Source organism: Cucurbita pepo, chromosome 11, assembly GCF_057944985.1.
Source record: "Cucurbita pepo subsp. pepo isolate OVF chromosome 11, ASM5794498v1, whole genome shotgun sequence".
In the NCBI taxonomy this organism is placed as follows: Eukaryota; Viridiplantae; Streptophyta; class Magnoliopsida; order Cucurbitales; family Cucurbitaceae; genus Cucurbita; species Cucurbita pepo.
The window spans coordinates 16,964,024-16,979,266 of NC_141808.1; the positions used below are offsets into that span (position 1 = coordinate 16,964,024).

The window sequence follows — 15,243 nt, forward strand, 5'->3', positions numbered from 1 at the left end:
GGACAAATTGTTCGCGAAATATTTGGCTTAACAGCCCTGGAGATCTGCTGCGCGGTAATTATCTGAACCGTCTATTTCGGCATCTCTATGACTGATGAGAAAGTGATCATCTATGCTATCGAAATTTACGTGTTTGCTTAGTTTTTTTTTTATTATCTCATGGATTTGGCTTGTGGCTCTCCAATCTAAAAGTGACTACTTAGGACTCATCCTTTTTAGGCATTATAAAGATAAAAGAATCTCTCGGACGTTGCTAACATCTGATGATGAGGTTAGAATCCAACTGGGCTGTCTGTTTTATTTAATTATATTATTGTTCACGGTTGAGGGTTATATGGATTATTAGTTAGGATTTCGGATATTTCGAATGCTATGAAGATTTTCTGGACCATCTTACCTCCTCCCTCCAGAAGTGAGAGCTATAAGTGAATTTTATTGATGATAATCAGGTCAGCTAGTGCAGTAACTATGCTTCCATCAAGAACTGCAAATACAGTTTCATTGGTACTCTATCTATATCATGTTTCTGGGTTCAGGTAAAATTTCTTGTGAATTGGAGAATTTTGCTACGAGGCCGCTCTTCTATTGTTTGGGAATAAAAGTTATTCAATGGTCTTTTCCTATATTGCCCTGAAGGAGATTGGATGTATATTGTTGCTCAGGGGCAAAATGGTCTTTTTACGTGATGGGGGATGTGGAAGTTGGGAAAATATAATCCTCAAAATATGGAAATATTATAGAAAGAAAGGGAATCAGCAGCAATGGAATGAACATTGTATTTGTTGGTGCCGAATGTGATGTACAAATGGTTTCGTGGAAAATGGTAAAATATGGAAATCCGCCAAAAGACGAAGACTCATTCCAACTCCTTCAGGAAATCAACGTTGTCTACAAAAACCTGCCGAACAAAGGAAGGAGGTAAATTTCAGTTGATTTCAATTAATTGCAGCCATCAATATTTTGTTTTTGATAAGCGTATTTTTTTTTTCAAAAAATAAAATAAAATTCAAGAAATTAAAATAAGGAAAAACAAACAAATAATTTAATAACAAAACATCTATTGACCCTTTTTCTTAACATTTTTCTACATCTTTTATTTTTTTCCCATTTTTTTCTTTATAATTTTTTTATTTGAGGTTTTAAAATTTTCAGACCCCTTATGACAAAAAATTGAAAATATGAAAATCAATTAAAAATTGTAATTTCCTTCATAGTTTAAATGCTACTTAAAAGTTATGAGATACTGAACTTGTAATTCTCCCGACAGCTTCTCTATCTAAATTTATCCCTATTTTTCTTCTAGATTTCTTCGAGGTACTATTTAAGATATTCAATCTATGAAATCTCTGAAATAAAATTGCTAATTACCTCCAAAAAAAAATTATCATGCAGGACATTTTTATTAAATTAAATAATTTCTTCAATTTGTCAAATATAATCCATGTCCATTACATATTTTCTAACATTTACTCTATTTTTATTTTTTAAATTTCTCTTTCTAAGGACTCCTTTCTCTTTAACTTTTGTCCCTAATATTTGAATTAGCTCCCTAAAATTTTCACCCTTTTGAAAATATCTTCCCTCCCGATTAGCTATTCAAAATTTTCTCTAAATTCTACCACAGCTATTTTCAGACTTCCCTTAAAATTTTACTCAACTACTATTTAAAATTTCTATTCTTCTTAACACTTTTTCTTCCCTAAATTTTCTTTTCATTAAATTACAACTTCAACTTGGTTTTTGTCTAAATATCTCCAAAACTTTTAATTTCGTTCCAACAAGTCTTAAAATATTAGATTTTTTTAAAAAAACTAAACAGTTATTAGGGCACACTAATCTTTTTAGACACAAGTTCTAGAAAATGTCACAGGTTAAGAATTGATGTTTAGGAACATATTAAACACTTTCTAAAAAAAAGTAAACAAACTTGAAAATTAGTCCAGAAAGAATAATGCAAGGCATCGGAACCACAGATTATGATCAATCGTTCCTGGACTAAAATCACATTTTGTAGATAAGATGACTATAAATAAAATTCCATCAATTACGGTCATAATATCTTATTGATACCTAGACCACCAGTCAAGCACGGTCAAGCACGTGCTTGAGGTGGCGTGAGGGTTTTCCATATATCGCATTAAAGATGATGCCTAAATTGAAAGCACAAGCTAAAATCGAGGAAATCAATAAAACTAGTTGAACCATCAGTTGGTACTGAATCATTTACTTGTTCGTCGCTTTGGTCTAACAAGTTATGAAACTGGGAAAATAGAAAAACAATGGCTGGTTTGGTTTTGTTTGTTCATTTCAGTTCGACATTTAAGAAATTTCATTTTGGCGTGTCGGGGTTCTCTATAAACTTTTGGGTGGCTAATTTTTCCTGTTGAGATTCTCTCTGGGATTTTGGGTGGTTCTCTATAAACTTTTGGGTGGCTAATTTTTCCTGTTGAGATTCTCTCTGGGATTTTGGGTGGCTAATTTTGGCGTGTCGGGGTTCTCGACATTTAATAGGTGACATTTAATAGGTTTCCAATTTGCTCGAGAATTTCTAAATTCATAGTTTTATTAGACACAACATATAGACCTATCAGACACAATCCTTAAATTTTATTTTAATTTGACCAAGAAATTATATTTGGAAAAAAGATTATGGATAAAAATATTAATCGGCATTGTTGGGCTCTGTTAATAAAAAAAGAAAAAACAAGTTGCGTTGTGTTTTGGGGGTGGCATAGCAAGAGGAGTATGTTACATTTTAACCGAGTAGTTCTAGTTTGTCAAAAGGAAGTGGGTATAAATGGAGTAGGTCGGGATAGAGGAGGTGTGTATCCAAGTGTTGATTAACCAGTTCCTATCTGAACTTGGAAGGATAAGTGGGTGAGAATAATCAACTATTTATTATGCAATACACTTCTCCAAGAATCTTCGACCTTTCTAATAAAAATGATTTGAACGTGATCACAGCTCACGATTCTTTTCCTAAATCATGTGATCTTATGAAGTTACTGCAAGAATTGAGACTATGGTTCCAAAAGAAGGGTTGATTTCAAAGTTCGAATCCTAGTGCGTGCAGCTTATGTTTAAAGCTGAAGGATATATCAATTATTTTCATTTTCTTTGATATTACAGCAGACATTTATTGGTCAGCTTCCATTCAAGACTTGGGTTTATAATGGGTGTCCAGTATAGTATATTTTTTAAAAGTTCAACCTCTCCTGATTCAAACCTTTGACCTCCTAGCTAAAAACAATATGTTTTAACTAGTTAAGTCATGCTTTCCTCATGTTACCAATGAGCGTCTAATCTTATAGCAGAGAACAACTTAAGTCATGCTTTCCTCATGTTACCAATGAGCGTCTAATCTTATAGCAGAGAACAACGTAGATCCATGGTGTGCTCTTCCTGGACACATTTGCAGCAATCCTTTTTTTTTTTTCTAGATGAGTTTGCTAGAGTTTTTTACTTCGTAATCCAGTTTGAGTTCGATTTGGGTTGGAGGTCCGTTTGTTATTTGGTTTATCTAAACCGTTAGGTTTATCTTATAGCTGATCATCTATCAACGAATTTAGTTGTTACTTCTTAATTCTACTCTTAGTTGGTTTACTCGCACAAATCAGATGAAAAAGAAAAAGAAAACATTGCGTAAAAGATAAGCCAGTCAAAGCATGTAAAGTGAATAATCTGTAGAAGCTTACCGACTTCCAACCATCGGGATCCAAGCAAGCGGTAATCTTGGTGTTAATCCCAGGCAACGGTCCAGGTTCACGGGTGACCTTTCCCCCACTAAGTTTCACTGCTTCTGCAGTTTTGTACACATCATCTGTACCGATAGCAATCTTTTCACAGAGAAAGAAACACATCAGTCCTAGTTTGTTCCAAGCTTATAAGATCATAAACATCTCATTTAAGAACAATTTTAAAATATAATTACTATTCAACTAGCTTAAAGATCACAAATATCTCATTATGATTTCATGAAATAAGTGAATATAATTACTATTCAAGAAGCTTATAAGATCAGAAATATCACATTCATTGATTTCATGAAATCACTATGACAATGAGTAATTGAGAATTTAAGAACAATTTGAAAATATAATTACTGTTCAAGTAGGAACTTATAAGATCAGAAATATCTCGTTTATTGATTTCATGAAATCACAATGACAGCAAGTAACTAAGAATTTAAGAACATTTTTAAAATTTTAATTACTATTCAAGTATGAGCTTATAAGATCAGAAATATCTCATTTATTGATTTCATGAAATGACAATGACAGTGAGTAATTAAGAATTTAAGAACAATTTTAAAATTTTAATTACGATTCAAGTATGAGCTTATAAGATCAGAAATATCTCATTTATTTATTTCATGAAATCACAATAGAAGTGATTAAGAATTTAAGAACAATTTTAAAATATAATTACTATTCAAGTTTCCGAACCAGAATGAATTTCCCCAGTAGATTCAACAAGAAAAACGATTTGGTGAAAACTGAAAAAATATAGTACCTGAGCATAAGCATTTCCTTTTTCATAATCAGTGACACCATAGTTGTATGTCAACTCCAGAACAGCATTTTTATCTTCGGGACCATAACCCATCATTGCTATAGTATACTATAAGACCAGCCATAACATCACATCATTAAGTTAACGAACGCACATGAAACAAACCAAATATGACATAGAATGGAACATGTTATCAGTCCACAGCTGTAGTAGAAACAGACATATCAGCTATACAAGGAAAGAAAAAGGATCAAGTAAAATTCCGTCCAACAAAAGACATGCAATGTGTTTGCCCTAAAAATATATCAGAATTCAGAACCGTACTTGCTCACAGCCATATCAGCTGAGAGCTGCTCAAATCTTATGTGTATGTTCTGAAAACCACGAGAAAACCAACCATATTGAGATAGTCAAAGGCATGTAGGTTCACATAAGAGATGGATCTCAGTATGAGGGAAGTATTATAGAGAAGTTAAAGTCGTGTTAGAAAAATGGCCAATTCTGTGCAATAAACTCCTAGAAGACTCTACAGATCCATCCACAGACTAAACTCCTATAATATATACATTTAAAATACGTCATTTACACTTCTCCACTCGCTTCTGTAAGTTTGAATTCTTCTTCAGAAAGAAAATATTCAACTTAGTGGGAATTTTCGTAATCTAAATATAATGACGGCATCATGTATGAATAGAACTTCAAGTGTATACTTCTAATCTACGTATCGATTATAAGATTTCTACCTTGTAATCGGGATTATCACGTTTGCGTAGAAGCTCCATTCCATAAGCCTATATGGAAAACACAAAGAAAGCCCAACAGTATAGATTATTCACATCATTGATATTCAGAGAAGTTAAAGAAGAGAGAAAAAAAAATGAAGTCAACAAAGACTGTCAACTACACCTGAAAGAATCCCAACTACACAGCCTTACCTTCTTATAGAACTCTATTGAGCGATCAAGATCGCCCACACGAAGCATTACTTGACATAAGGGTTCAGGAGTAGGTCCCCTTTCTATAAGTTCAAATTTATAACCATCCGGATCTTCAACAAAAGCAATAACGGTACGGCCACCTTTCACAGGGCCAGCTTCTCGGGTCACTTTTCCACCCTTAGTTTTTATGAGTTCTACGGTCTTATAAACCTATCAGGGAAGAGAAAGGGAAACCACTTTTTATGAGAAATAATGGAACCTTAATATCCTTTTTGACTAAATAGTGGCGCAGTTGAAACACATATGTGGCCAAAAGAGTAAAAACTGACATGATGGTAACATGTGAGAAAAGAGGAGTGAAGGAAAAGAAAAGGAAAAACTAAGCCATAAGGGACATCCGGAGTGTACATACATGAGAAAACACGAAAAGTGGAGAGTTTCATTTCTCAATACAAACTTGTGAAAGATTTAAAAAAAAAAAAAAACATTCCAATGTTTTGTTAGAATATTTACTAAGAAATCAAAGATAAGGTTCATGCGAACTAACACATAGCTTATTATTTGCAAGTGAAGAGTTTAAACATCGGATTAGTTAGATAATTCATAGGTATGACACTTATTATACTATCAGAGAATTCATTTTCCATTAAATCTGGATAATATCTTTTATGCTAATGACTTTGAAACAACAATTAAATAACAATAAGCTTGTGTTTTGGCTTGTGCATTTAAATTGTAACTAAGCTTTTTATTATAATAGATTGCACATGCATATGCGATACCAAAAATTTTGGTTTGCAACTTAGGATAACTATGTATGCAGATTCCAAACAGAGGATCTTACATCTTCAACCGCAATACCAAAATGGCCAAACCCACTGCCAATATCATATTTGTCGACTCCATAATCTGGAACAAAAACCAGAGGGAAAGTAATTAGACATACTTGGAGAGCATGATTATGTCAGAAATGGCACCATCCCATATATCGTGGAAGGAAAATGCCTATTAAATGATACATGTTCAGAAAATTCCAGAAGAAATCTAAAAATTCTGCAATGACGTTAGTAGACAAATAGAATCAAATAGCTCATATCTTACTGTAAGTGAGTTCGATCACAAAGTGGGAATCCTCTGGACCAAACCCAAGGAAGGCATTTGTGTATTTCTCCTCGGGAATGTCACGTTTTCGAAGGAGCTTCATTCCAAGGCACTCTGTATAGAATCTGCGGAACCAACAATTAAATTTCTTTGTCTTTGAACCTTTTCGATTATAACCCTCTTATTTATTAGGAATTCCTGATTTTATCTTAGTCTGGCAAGAAATTGGAAAAATATATCTATTATGTCCCAAACAAACATACTTTATGGTTTTGTCTAAATCTCCAACACGATACACAACATGTAGCAATCTTCTCTTGTCCTCTTTCACCCAGTCTAAGAGATTTTCGGAGGAAGCACCAGTGCTTGCTTGGGCTGCATTTCCAGCTACAGTCATCCCGAGGTTGCTGCCTTCTCCCCTTAACATCTCAGAAGCTTTCAGACCTACGTATTGCGATTGTGGAATAGCTGCAAAATAATTTATGTTCATGCAGTTGCCTAATATCAGTTATCAATAATAAATTCTTTTTTTCACTCACTAATAGAATCTGTAGTTGGAGTTGAGGACTAAACTTCCACCAGACGTTTATGGCAAAAGCAACATGAAGAAAGAAGGCATAATAATTATCATAGAATATGAGAATGAAAGAACTAGTGCTGAGGTATAAGGAGCAGATACAAATCCCCTCTCAAGATCCTTTGGGGAGGGAGGGGAGAGGAAAATTTGCTAAAAATAAGCCATTATCAATATTCTCATTCCAAAGCACTGGTTATAACAGATGATAACAACCAAAAACAGATAAATGCCGGACAAGTATAGCGATAATTGTATCCAAATATCTAGGCCACTTGAAAAATATTAATAACAAGGAACAGATTATTCCCTTCGACTTTCGCAGACAATTTAATCATCACACCGGCTCACTTACAACACGACTCAGTAATTCCACAGATGAAAAAAAAAATGTAAATAAAATTACAAGGAAATTCATGTCATTGACATTGTTCTTACGGACGAGCCCTACTTGACAGATTAAGAATATTCATGAACGAATAAACATAGATTGATGGAGAGAAATCCATCTCAAAACTTCAAGGCATTTGAAAAAACAGAAATAAAATTCAAGAATAAGTGCGTTCACATTAAACATTCTACACACGATTTCTCAAAGCGAATCTGTAAATCCACAGATGAAACCACAAATATGAAATTAAAATCGTCACAATCACGAACCGTCATCCAAGTTCAATTCACAACAACAATCAATTACTTCTTAAGCCAGCGGGCTACAGAAAACATACTCCACCAAGAAAAAGTACAGAAGAAACAACCTACTATTTCAACTGAAACGGCATCGCCAAGAGTAGAACAAAAGTACTCTCCAAGCAAGCATATCCACCAAAAAATTCAAAAAGATCTCGGAGACGTCATCGAGATGGAAAATTGACAAAACATTGTGCTAATCGACGAAGTAAGGATAAAAAACGAACGCGGACGAAAATCGTAAATAGTGTGAGAAAGATAAACAGATAAATTCATACCACTGCCAAGGTGCAACAAAGCGATCCTGCGAGTAGTGTTGAATGAGGCTATAGACAGACCAGAGCGAGAAAATCCGGTGAACCTAGACGCCGATAAGGAAGGGCGTACGGAGAAGGACGCCATTGGAGTTATCCTCACCATTCTTCACACACGCTCTCTCTCTCTCTCTCTCAGTTGTTGTGCCCGCGTTATTCTATCTGCGCGGCTGTAACCCAGCGAGCCAATAACCGATGTCATGCGATGTGAACCGAGAATCGTAATCAATTAAATTATATAATCTATTTAAAGGAAAAAAATAAAAATTATGAATTCTCATCTCAAAATTCTTTAAAATATCTAAAATTTTAATTTTGTTTTAAAAAAAAATAATAAGAAACTATTTCATCTATTAAATATATATTTAAATTTTATTTTAAATCAAATTTTAAACTTTTTATTATTAAATTTTTAATTGCCAAAATTTAGATATGAAATAGATACAAAAATTAAAATTAAGCAACTAAACACTTTTTTTAAAATAATTATAAAAAAATTAGCACTAACACTTTTTTTTTTTTTTAAATATCCTTTAAAGTTCCAACTTAAATAATTTTCAAACTTTTTTTTCTAAAATTTTAATATATTACTATTAATTTTGAAAATTTAACGGTATTTTTTAATGTCTACCGCAAACATATTTTTAAATTTTTTAAAGAATTTTTTTTTAAGAAAGTTAAGATATTATTGAAGTTTTTCGAGATAAATAATGAGAATAAATTAATCACATAATTGTGGAAAAAAAAAACCTAAATCATTGAAAAATATTTAATTAAAGAAATAAATAAACTTATTTGAACATATTTTTACTGAATTCTAGATCTAAATCGACAGTAAAAAGAACATTATGAAAATTAATTCGATACGACTATATAGCGATGAAGCTTATAATACATCAGACATACTTAGGAACACTATCAGCTTACCATATATCATAGGAGGAAACAAACAACAAACAGGTGCCTGCAAAAAACCATGTCTACCAGCCACTTCTGCGACCCCGACATTTTCGTTCTAAGCAAATAACGAAAACATATAGAACAGATCCTGTTCAAGTAAAGTCGTAAATAACGCAGATGGTATCGAATCAGCTTTGTGCCGAGGCAGCAGAGTTTTTATTCGGAAACGTTGCGGGACCGTTGTCGTTCTGTGCACTAACATTCTCGTTACTGGCATGTCGAATGAACTCTTACCATATCATAGGAGGAAACAAACAACAAACAGGTGCCTGCAAAAAACCATGTCTACCAGCCACTTCTGCGACCCCGACATTTTCGTTCTAAGCAAATAACGAAAACATATAGAACAGATCCTGTTCAAGTAAAGTCGTAAATAACGCAGATGGTATCGAATCAGCTTTGTGCCGAGGCAGCAGAGTTTTTATTCGGAAACGTTGCGGGACCGTTGTCGTTCTGTGCACTAACATTCTCGTTACTGGCATGTCGAATGAACTCTTACCATATCATAGGAGGAAACAAACAACAAACAGGTGCCTGCAAAAAACCATGTCTACCAGCCACTTCTGAGACCCGACATTTTCGTTCGAACCAAATAACGAAAACATATAGAACAGATCCTGTTCAAGTAAAGTCATAAATAACGCAGATGCTATCGAATCAGCTTTGTGCCGAGGCAGCAGAGTTTTTATTTGGAATCGTTGCGGGACCGTTGTCGTTCTGTGCACTAAAATTCTCGTTACTGGCATGTCGAATGAACTCTTCGGGAGACATGTGAGTACCATGGCAAGCACAAACAATCTTTATTTGGTTGGCAGTGTATCTATATGTTACACCAGAGATTGTCTTACCTGCAGGGCCTGGACCAGTGGTAGAAACCCAAGGAAGGTTTGGATATGAACCACATCCCCCAAATTCAATATCTGCAGCAATACCTGGCTTAATAGCTGGAAAATCAAGGGAGACGCCTGCTGCTTTCGACATTTCTAATACGTCTTTTGCATTAATGTTTGGGCTGCTTCCTTTTGCGTGTTCTGCTCGAGAAGATGATCCCTCTTCCATGGCAGGCTGTTTGCTATCGCCTTTGGTATGCTCCGTTGCCCTCCCGCCGTATAACAAACCCTCGGATGAAAACGGTCCAATTACTTGCGCAGCAGCTGTGCATACAAACACATAGACTGCATAAGTAATCATTTCAACAAACAATTTAAGGAAAGAAATGTAACAGCGAAAGCCCAAGCCCAAGCCCAACGCTAGCAGATATTGTCCAATTTGGCCCGTTACGTATTGTCGTCAATCTCACGGTTTCAAAACACGTCTGCTAGGGACAGGTTTCCACACATTTATAAGAAATGCTTTGTTCCTCTCTCCAACCGACGTGAGATCTCACAATCCACCCCCTTGAGGGCCCAGTGTCCTCGCTGGCACATCGTCCAGTGTCCCTAATATCATTTGTAACAGCCAAAGTCCACCGCTAGTAGATATTGTCCACTTTGGCCTGTTACGTATCGTCATCAGCCTCACGGTTTTAAAACGCATCTGCTAGGGAAAGGTTTCCACACCCTTATAGGGAATGTTTCGTTCCCCTCTCCAACCGATGCTGGATCTCATAAAAAATGTTGTCAATGAAAATCTTTTGTTCGGGTAGTAGCCCTTATGGGCATAACCAAAAATCCATTTATTCATAAGATCGGTTGAAATCATAACATCCAAACAAAACTGAGTTAATTTGGTCCGAAATCATGTCTACCTGAGCTAGATGATGCACCAGCACCACCGTAGGGATGATGGATCATTTGAGGATGAGAAACCAAACCCCGTGATTTATCTTTGTTCATTGCTGAAATCTGAATCGGTGAAATGCCAGACATAAGAGGCAAGTTTCGAGGGTTTACGTGTTCGGCCCCTGATCGGTCACCATTTACAGAAGGTAGCACATGCTGCATTCCAAGTTGCAAGTGACCAGAAGTGCTGGATGCACCAAGAGTGTTAGTGTCCTTGACCGATAAAGGAAAAGGCACATTATTATGCATATTCATGGCTTGGACAGAGTTTGAAACTCCAACTGATGAACTGTTAAACCTTTTCTGCCTACTTAAGTCGACAGCACTTGAATCAGAAAATACAGAGATATCCTTTGAAGCCTTAGGCAAACTAGAATCTCCTATACATTGTTTGAAGCCGCCATCATCATATTTCGATGCTAGTCTTGATGTTGAACCTTCAGCTCTAGACTCGACAACATCGCCTTTTTCAGCAGTCGAACCGTCTTCAGTAGAGGAAATGTATGATGCCCTTCCTTTTTCATGTAAATCAACGTGATGAGATTCCCTTTCCTGCTTCTTTTGACTGTTCATTTCCATTAACAGTAACTTCCGCTTATTGCCGATCTCCGGCAGATTTTCGTCCTCCGCTTCAGCGTAATTACTATCAATCCAGGTTCCTTTCCTCTTCAAATCGATCGAAGAGTCGCCATCCACACTGACCTTGGACAGGTCACTAAAGAAATTATCTTTAGATGGAATTGAATTACTTTGGAAAGATCCAGTGTCTGATTCTTGCCTCTGATTATCTCCATGAAGAAAATTCTTATAATCATCAACCAATTTATTGCCTCTATCGCTTTCTTCAATGTTTGCACCTGAGGAGCTAGTGATTTTACCTTGAGACTTGACAGAAGTTCCACCCAGGGACAGACCCAAGCTAAGCTCAAGCCCATCCTCATTCTCCATTTTTTAAACTATAAGTTCATTGACGTCGGTACGACAAACACTCTCTGTTCTGGTTTCTGTACAAAAATTGCTCTCTAGACACTAATAGATCTATAACCCTCAGAGAACCTGCAATGTATAGCAGCAACAACTAAATTAATGAGATTCAAATCTGCCTCAGTAATGAATAAGAACAGAGAGTCAACGGAAAAGAAGAACAGAAAACTATTGTAATTGGAAGACATTCCAACTAACAAGCTTTTAATTATAAAGTTCCTGTATACTTTTAGACAATACGACAGTATCATAATATTCGAGTGAGCTTCAGATGAATTCTGCAAATGATGATTTTAGGTGAAATCATTAAAGCATTTCCATACAAGCACTTTTGTTGGGGGGGCACAAACGATATGTTTCTTCTAAACTCGGTGTGTTTTTATGTAACAGCCCAAGCCTACCGCTAGCAGATATTGTCCGCTTTGGCCCGTTACGTATCGCCTTCAGCCTCATGATTTTATAACGCGTCTGCTATGGAGAGGTTTCCACACCCTTATAAAACAATGCTTCGTTCCCTTCTACAACCGATGTGGGATCTCATACTTTATAATTTTAAAAATAAACTCCATTCTGAGAGTTAAACCGAACTTATATTTCATAACAAATATTGCATGTTTCCCATCATGCAATGCGAAGTCAAAGTCTAACACTCCAGAAAATGGAATCTTTTATTATTGACATAATTTCCCACAATAAATTATAAACCCCATGAGTACCAATAACAGAAACTTTAAGAAATCTGCTGAAATAAGCAACAATAATTCACGTTTCTATATTGGACGGAGAAATCGACCATACATAAGCATTGAAACAAACACACACACACACACACACACACACACACACACACACACACACACACACACACACACACACACACACACAAAAAAAAAAAAAAAAGCAATGATAATCTATTATATTGCGAGAGAAAAGGCATGCCATGCCTTCAGTTCAATGTCTGGAAAGATAAACTATTGCAAATACAGAGGACAATTCGAAATATCTTCGTGTTAGTTTTAGTTAATATCAAACCTGTTAGTCTGAGACGCAGGGAAGAAAACAAATAAAACTTCCAACACAAATGCTTCATCACAAAGATTCCAATATCCGAATAGCATCCTCGTGGTAAAATTTTATGGTGTTTGGAGATATCCTTCGAGGTTTGAGCTCGAGCCCCATATTGAAAACTTAGTAACTTTAAATTCTTATCGTCTACCGAATCAGACCTTCGGGTGGGCAAATTCTCCTCAAAATTGGTGTGAGGTACGTCATGAGTATAATGTAAGGATTTCCCCAGCTATCTTTCATAAATCTAAAGATTCCTACATCTATTTGCACAATGAAAGCATCAATTTGATGCAGTTTCTTTTGTAATAACATCGCTTAATTTCCCCTAACCAATATATGCAAGACGAATCAGAATTTTAATAAAATACATCAAAATTCGATATCACTAGGGGGAAGCTACAAGGATGAAAAACTTTAAAATCCAAAGCAACAACTAAAACAGAATTCAACTTTATCGCAACACGATCCTAGTTTAAATCACTAACCTCAACACGATCCTAGTTTAAATCACTGACCTCACCACGACTAAATCAAAACAAATTCCGAAAATACTCGATATCCTTGAAGATGATAAATAAGATTCTATACGCGAAACCAGAGGCATCTACCACAAAAGTTCACCCTATAATCCAACACATAAGAGAAAAAAAAGGAGAGCATAGAATAACCTGAAATGGAAACCCTAAGGCTTGAGCCATGGCGTCTTGTTCAGAGAAGCACCCATGGAAATTTTCGGCAATCTGCGAGAAATGTTTCATCCTTTTTCTCCCTCTCTCTCTCTCTCTCTCTCTTTCCATCTTTCCCCCTTTTTTCTGGCTCCATTCGGCCCCTTTTCAGCACGTGACAATAAAATAATTTTGGGGACTGTTATATTTATTTTAAATAAATAAATAAATAAATAAATTTTATTTATTTATTTATTATATAATTCAATATGTTGTATACAAAAATTGAATGCTTTTCAGAGTTGTAAATATATTTAAAATTTATTAAATTAGAAATTCAATTTCTTCCCTAGATGTAATTATAATTTCATTATTAAAAAACGTGAAACTTAATAAAAATCCTCTCGTATCAACGGAATTTTAATAATTTTATTCAGTAATTATAAATATTAAAAAAATTAAATAGAACAATTGGTCTAAAATATCAATACAACTCCAATCAAATAAATATAGTTTTTTTAGCAATATATTCTTTTAACATTAACGCTCCATTAATTACTTATTTTCCGACATAAATATAACTAAATGTATTAAAATATTTATTTTTTAACCATAGAGAAATAAAACCAACTCAAAGAATTACACGAGAAGTTGTTCTCATGTGCTTCACGGTTAGCTAAAATATGGGTCGTGGTATTATGGCGTCTCTTTGTAAATATGAAAGTGTATCAGCTAAAATCTAAGGTTCGTTTGCTCTAAACTCATTGAACGGTTAGCTAAAATGTGAGTCGTGGTATTATGGCGTCTCTCGTGGAAATGAAAGTGAATCGACTAAAATCTAAATTTCGTTTGATGTAAATCCATTACACGGTTAGCTAAAATATGAGTCGTGATATTCTGGCGTCTTTTCGTGAATAGAAAAGTACATCGACTACTTGTTACAAATCTATTGCACGGTTAGCTAAAATATGAGTCATCTGGCATCTTTTCATTAATAATAAAAAAAAAATCTTTAATTTTCTTCGAGATCAACAAATTTATTATTAAACATAAAATTAAAATTATATTTTATATTTAATAAGATAAACTTCTAATTTATCGACATAAAATTAAATTTTAAATCATTTATTACTACAAAATTAAAATTTAAGACTCATTCAAATAATTTAAGACCACAAAAAGTAGAGAGAAAATAAATTTTTTATTAAATTAAATTATATTTTAATCCCAAAAATTTATTATTTGATCCATGAATTTTAAAAAATATTTAAAATATCAAAAATCAATTAAAAAAATTTAAAAATTATTTGTTTTTAACTAAAATTTTATATTTAAGTAAGAAACTAAAATATTTAAAAATTATTTGTTTTAGTGTAAGAAACTAAATTTGTAATTATAGATATAGTTAGAGAGAGAGAGAGATTAGGGAAGTTGAGAGAGATTAGGAAACGCTCTTATAAATATTCACTTTTCCTTTACTTTACCCCCAAACCCACTTCACTTCTCTCTCTAATTCTCCATTCCACGGCGGCGATAACCCGACGGCGCCGGCAATAATTTCCGTTTGAATTGAAATTCCGGTACTGTTTGCACCGTCGTCTCCTCTTATTATTATTATTTTTTTTAATTTAAGATCTTATTATAATTTTTCCGTTT

At 34.4% G+C, this 15,243-nt stretch overlaps 2 protein-coding genes across 2 annotated transcripts; both read right to left on the reverse strand.

Moving 5' to 3' along the window:
* Positions 1-712: 712 nt before the first annotated feature.
* On the reverse strand, positions 713-8,339 carry LOC111805221 (putative lactoylglutathione lyase, chloroplastic). The gene is made up of 9 exons (XM_023690168.2): positions 8,094-8,339; positions 6,815-7,019; positions 6,552-6,676; positions 6,295-6,359; positions 5,448-5,660; positions 5,256-5,303; positions 4,513-4,620; positions 3,696-3,836; positions 713-898 (listed from the first exon to the last, which is right to left on the reverse strand). Exons 1-9 carry the CDS (start codon positions 8,233-8,235, stop codon positions 857-859), a joined length of 1,089 nt encoding a protein of 362 aa, XP_023545936.2. The 5' UTR covers positions 8,236-8,339; the 3' UTR covers positions 713-856.
* Positions 8,340-8,964: 625 nt separating this feature from the next.
* On the reverse strand, positions 8,965-13,751 carry LOC111805368 (ninja-family protein mc410). The gene is made up of 3 exons (XM_023690425.2): positions 13,591-13,751; positions 10,837-11,926; positions 8,965-10,243 (listed from the first exon to the last, which is right to left on the reverse strand). The coding sequence occupies exons 2-3, from the start codon at positions 11,816-11,818 to the stop codon at positions 9,747-9,749; spliced, it is 1,479 nt and encodes a 492-aa protein (XP_023546193.1). The 5' UTR covers positions 11,819-11,926; positions 13,591-13,751; the 3' UTR covers positions 8,965-9,746.
* Between the last annotated feature and the right edge of the window lie 1,492 nt (positions 13,752-15,243).

Excerpts from the sequence above, each read along its gene's own strand:
- LOC111805221 (XM_023690168.2), bottom strand. The coding sequence starts at position 8,235 with ATGGTGAGGATAACTCCAATGGCGTCCTTCTCCGTACGCCCTTCCTTA. Across the intron at positions 4,621-5,255 it reads GTGATAATCCCGATTACAAG|TATACTATAGCAATGATGGG; the intron begins GTAGAAATCTTA and ends CTGGTCTTATAG. Across the intron at positions 3,837-4,512 it reads AAGGAAATGCTTATGCTCAG|ATTGCTATCGGTACAGATGA; the intron begins GTACTATATTTT and ends CTCTGTGAAAAG.
- LOC111805368 (XM_023690425.2), bottom strand. The coding sequence starts at position 11,818 with ATGGAGAATGAGGATGGGCTTGAGCTTAGCTTGGGTCTGTCCCTGGGT. Across the intron at positions 10,244-10,836 it reads TGGTGCATCATCTAGCTCAG|CTGCTGCGCAAGTAATTGGA; the intron begins GTAGACATGATT and ends TTGTATGCACAG.